Here is a 4791-nt window from a genome sequence, read left to right on the forward strand (position 1 = left end):
CTTGGTCGTTAACCATCATCACACATTTCTTGCAAACTTGAAAAGGAAAGGTTTTTCTCCCTAATGGTGTAGCCAAAGCTAATAATTTGTTGTTACATGCCATGTCTAACCCTAGTTCAGTTGCTATGCTGAGACTAATAAACGATTGAGTGGAACCAGTGTCTATCAACACATGAACTAGATGATTGAATAATAGTATTTTACCTTCAAATACTTAATCGGTCGCCGAACCATCCCCTTCTACCGTTGTATAGAACACTTGACTCTCCTCTGATGTTTCTTGATTAGAAGTTACTATCGGCTCCATTGCATATACCGCTCCTTGTTGAGTCAACCCAGTTGAGAGGTTCCTTGGACAATCTTTCTTGAGATGACCCCCTTCACCGCAGGTAAAACATTTGTAAGAATTCAAATTAAAACTTGCTGGTGCAGTCGGGCGTACTTGCTGGAAACGTACCCATCTCCCTTGAAGTCTAACTGTAGGTGGACGTGTTGTAGGTGGTACTGATGTTGATCCTGCTGACCATGGTCTTACTTGTGGTCTGAAGTATGTCTGGTTAGACGTTGATAACATTGGCCGCTTTGCTGGGCCTGGTCTTGCTAAAAACTGTTGTGGTCTCTCTCTAACCCGTGTTGCAAGTTGATCTTCAATCTCTTTTTCATAATCAAGAGACCGATTCAAAGCATCCTCATAGGTCTTGATTCGTAAACATGAAAGTTGTTTTCGCATCTCGGGATCCAAACCCCTAATAAATTTCTTCGCTTTAGCTTCATCAGTAGTTATCAACCCTGCTCCGTAACGCGACAACCTTGTAAGCTTATCATTATAAGCGCTGACGGACATACCACCCTTCGTTAAGGACATGAACTCATAAAATTTCCTATCTCTTGCCGCATCACGTACATACTTGTCTATGAACAAAGTTTTAAACGTATTCCAAGTCATTGTTCCACCTTCCGCTTCCATTATTGCCTTCCACCAATCCCGTGATGGTCCTCGAAATTTGAAGGTAATCAACTTAACCCAAGTACCTCTTTCATTGGATACATTTTCCAAAACATGTTCTGCATTTTGCAACCATTCTTCCGCCTTCTCGGGATCTGGATGACTGCCACTGAATACCTTTGAAGAGAGTTTCAAATACCGTTGAAGTAACTATCCAAATTGATCCCGATTTCGTGCCGGCATAATCACATCCCCTTGGTTTGAAATCTAACCTGTACCCCTGAGTTATGATTTGGAGCCAAAATTCCAAGCCTTTCTTCCAATAACAGTTGGTGTTGCCTCATATCTGTCATAGACTTCATTAACATCTCCACATTACTACTCCCAATTTGCTGACTAGGTCCACCCTCCAAACTCTGATTTTCAGTCCCGTCTACCATTCTCTGCCACCGCAACAAGAACATAAATCTTATTATCTAAACTTTACAAGACATTATAAGCACACTACTCACAAACAACAACAAATAATCACTACTATACACAGTATGATTTTTATTCTTGATTTCTTTTAAATTCTAGCCTTTACTATATGCCCATATAAGATCAACTAATGGGCTCTGATACCAACTTTGTAGCGCCCCTTTTTCTTAAGACAATATTTAGGAATCTAAACCAAAACTATATGAAACTGAGCTAAACATTTCCGAGACGAACCCAGACATAAACTACACTTTTTCACATTATACATAAACATCTAGTTTTACAGTGTGTTGTTTGTAATATACATTATACACAATATACACAACCAAGAGTTAGAGATTAGCTTACATACAAAATACTCAAAAAAAAAGAAAGCACCTTCAGAAAGTTACAAGTCTGCAAAAAAAAAAAAAAAAACACTGAGATCAGCAACGATCTCACAAGAGCACAAGTTAAGTCCACTTAATCGACCCAAACGTCAATTTCTCCTTCGACCGAATCAACACCACTTACATCAAAGCTACCTGTCACTAACAAAGAGGTGGAAAGAGTGAGATAAACAACCCCAATGGATACTTACACTACTCAAACATAATCATCAAAGTTGAATTTTAAGAATGCAATTTTCTTTAAACGATAGTACACATTCAATTCACAGGAATAAACAAGCCAGTATTCCAAACATCAAAAGAAACCAGCACACGCAAGCACAATCATGTATATGGAACTACTCCTTCATCAAACAATGTATAATATTTGTGCTAACCACACTCATTAGCTATTGATGTCACCAAGACCATGATGACCCACTCTAAGCAATAAAAGCTGAATGTAAGTAGTTATAAAAAGGAGGAGCAGTGTCCTATATACCACAAAAAGGAAATTCTTATTTCCCACACAACCACAAAAGCAAGCAACTACAACTCAGGTCATTTCCAAGTGATGGAAAGACTAACACAATCTACAGAGTTTTCGAGAACAAAAACTAACAATGCATGAGTTTATTAAAGAGCATAAACATAGTTTTACAAAGCCATTAATGGTCACGAAAGAGTGATGCAAGTTCCCACCTCAAACCGTTACCCAAACCTCAATCTTCACAATCCGCTAACTGAAATCAGAGACACCTATTCAAACAATACAACCTGCACAATGTAATTTGATTAAAACCCACTTCAATTTCAGCCTCTAACACCCTGGTAAACAGCGCGAGAGTCAAAGTTTCAGAGTTCATAAAACGTTCATCTTCGATTCAAATTAAACAATCAATAACTCCATAGAAAGACGACAATCTCCTCTACAACATTCATTGAGACCTCGTGAACTAAATCGTTTTCTAGCATACCTATAAAAGTCCATAAAGACGCCTACTCACTGCAGTTACCAGCAAATCCAGATTTCATAAAAAAACTCTAAAATTGTAAAACTTAATCAATTCAACTCTAAATCAAGCAACAAAAGTCTCTAAAGTTTGGTAGTTCAATATATTACAATACCTGAGTAAGAACTAAGGCTAAATCAAGTTGTAAGTGTCAAATTTTTCTTAAAAGTAGAACTGCCAGGATTGCGAAATGAAGACACACAAGCTGGCATATTCAAGACATATTATTGTACCAGAACCATTGAATATCATGCTGAGATTGTTGTTCAAATACACCTAAAACTTATCAGTAGAAGTCCTAGGCTAAATCAAGTTGCATAAGTATCAAACTTGCTGAAAACTGAACTGGCTGGAGCATTGAACATCGGTTACTGAGTTAAACATATCCCACGACATGAAGTTCATAGAAGAGTACTCAAAATCACAGTAGATATGACTTGCAGAGAATAAAATTTCATGAAAAGAAATCCCAATTCAGTTCATTAACAAAAGACCCTAAAACCTGAGCCTAAATGTCACCTAGAATTCTGAAGTGTTGTTATGTATATCAATTCAACCAAAGTTCATATCAAATCCAAGATCGACAGTTTCATGTAGCATCACAGTATATATCTAATTTCATGTCATAGCAAAGTTCTACTCCTCATGAATCAGTAGACAGAGATTGAGAAGCAAAAAAAAACAAAACATCAACAACAAAAAGAATGGTTTCAAAAGAAAACCCTAAGGTTCTGGTTGATCAACAAGTTCACAGAATTCACAAATCTCCTCTATATATCGAGTTCTGATCCTACCAGGTTTCAGTAACTAAGAAAGATTGAAATCAATTTCGAATGAATCCTTAGATTTCTAGTTCAGGGATTGAGACGGTCAAGGTAGAATCAGTAATAGTAGATTCAATCAACGAATCAGTGGAGTTCAACCAGTTGAAACAAGAATAATTTAAATTGACGCATACCTTCAATTCATTGCTCAAGAATAAAAAAGCCCCTTTTTCAATTACTTCCAAATCTCCATGGAAATCAACCAACTCAGCACAAAAAGTTCACCATTTTCAGTCACTCAAGATGAATTCAGGGTTGGGTACGAATGTTTTAGGTTTGTTTTGATTGATTTTCTGTTCACCTGGATCTATCGTCGATTTCTCTCACGGATACTACAGATGTTGTAAGAGATGGCAGCTAAGTTCGACTGTTTTCATCAACATTTCTCTTTTCTTTCCAAAAATACCCCCTATGAACACGAGCCACTGTGTCAAGGTAAACATTCGCCACGTATCCAAACTGATGATGACTAACTCATAAAAAAAAATCAGTTTTCACAGGTTCCTAACACGTCTCTAAGCTAATTTGACACTAACTAACCCAAGCACACAAAAGCACACATCTTAGAAAAAAATAAATACCAAACAAAGCTCAACCAACCGTATGATTGGTTTCAGAAAATTTTGAAACAAAAACATCACAATTATTACTAATTGTGCCTAGACAATGTAATAAATAAAGATAAAATATAGGATCGCTACAACTTTCTTTGCTTCCCTCCTTAAGATCAATCCTTCTTCTTCACTTTGTGACCGAAGCAAGTCTGAAACGGCCATTTTTTGGTTTAGGTCAGGATTGTACAGATTGATTTCTCGAATCAAAAGTACTCACGTGCAGTGCATTGTTTAGGGTTTAGACTCGTTTCTCATCCACACACCCAAAATTACCAAAATCAGCAGAAACAGTTTTCACCCACAAACACCTGTTTAAGAAAAGCCAGATTTTTATTTCATATATTTATTGCTTTTGCTTAACAAAATTTCGGTACAATTGATATTTTATTCCATAATGTGTGTATGGATGTGTGTGTGATTCAATTGGTTTCGGTTAAGAAAAACTATTGTTATCTTGTTTTATTGTGTGGTATCAATTGTTTAGGCTTACAATATTTCAGTGCAATTGCGGTGCTATAATGTCTATGTTATTTCAATTGCTTCCGG

The 4791-nt window shown here is 36.7% G+C and overlaps 1 protein-coding gene and 1 long non-coding RNA gene across 2 annotated transcripts; both read right to left on the bottom strand.

Moving 5' to 3' along the window:
- Nucleotides 1–214: 214 nt before the first annotated feature.
- LOC113312872 lies at nucleotides 215–1386 on the bottom strand. The gene is made up of 2 exons (XM_026561606.1): nucleotides 1219–1386; nucleotides 215–1123 (listed from the first exon to the last, which is right to left on the bottom strand). The coding sequence occupies exons 1-2, from the start codon at nucleotides 1384–1386 to the stop codon at nucleotides 215–217; spliced, it is 1077 nt and encodes a 358-aa protein (XP_026417391.1).
- Nucleotides 1387–1663: 277 nt separating this feature from the next.
- LOC113313765 lies at nucleotides 1664–4036 on the bottom strand. The gene is made up of 3 exons (XR_003342025.1): nucleotides 3766–4036; nucleotides 2497–2571; nucleotides 1664–1950 (listed from the first exon to the last, which is right to left on the bottom strand). It is a non-coding gene; the product is annotated as an uncharacterized LOC113313765 (long non-coding RNA).
- Nucleotides 4037–4791: the final 755 nt, after the last annotated feature.

The sequence above is a fragment of the Papaver somniferum genome, chromosome 9, assembly GCF_003573695.1.
Source record: "Papaver somniferum cultivar HN1 chromosome 9, ASM357369v1, whole genome shotgun sequence".
Classification (NCBI taxonomy): Eukaryota; Viridiplantae; Streptophyta; class Magnoliopsida; order Ranunculales; family Papaveraceae; genus Papaver; species Papaver somniferum.

Excerpts from the sequence above, each read along its gene's own strand:
- LOC113312872 (XM_026561606.1), bottom strand. The coding sequence starts at position 1,386 with ATGGTAGACGGGACTGAAAATCAGAGTTTGGAGGGTGGACCTAGTCAG. Across the intron at positions 1,124-1,218 it reads ATCATAACTCAGGGGTACAG|GTATTCAGTGGCAGTCATCC; the intron begins GTTAGATTTCAA and ends CTCTCTTCAAAG.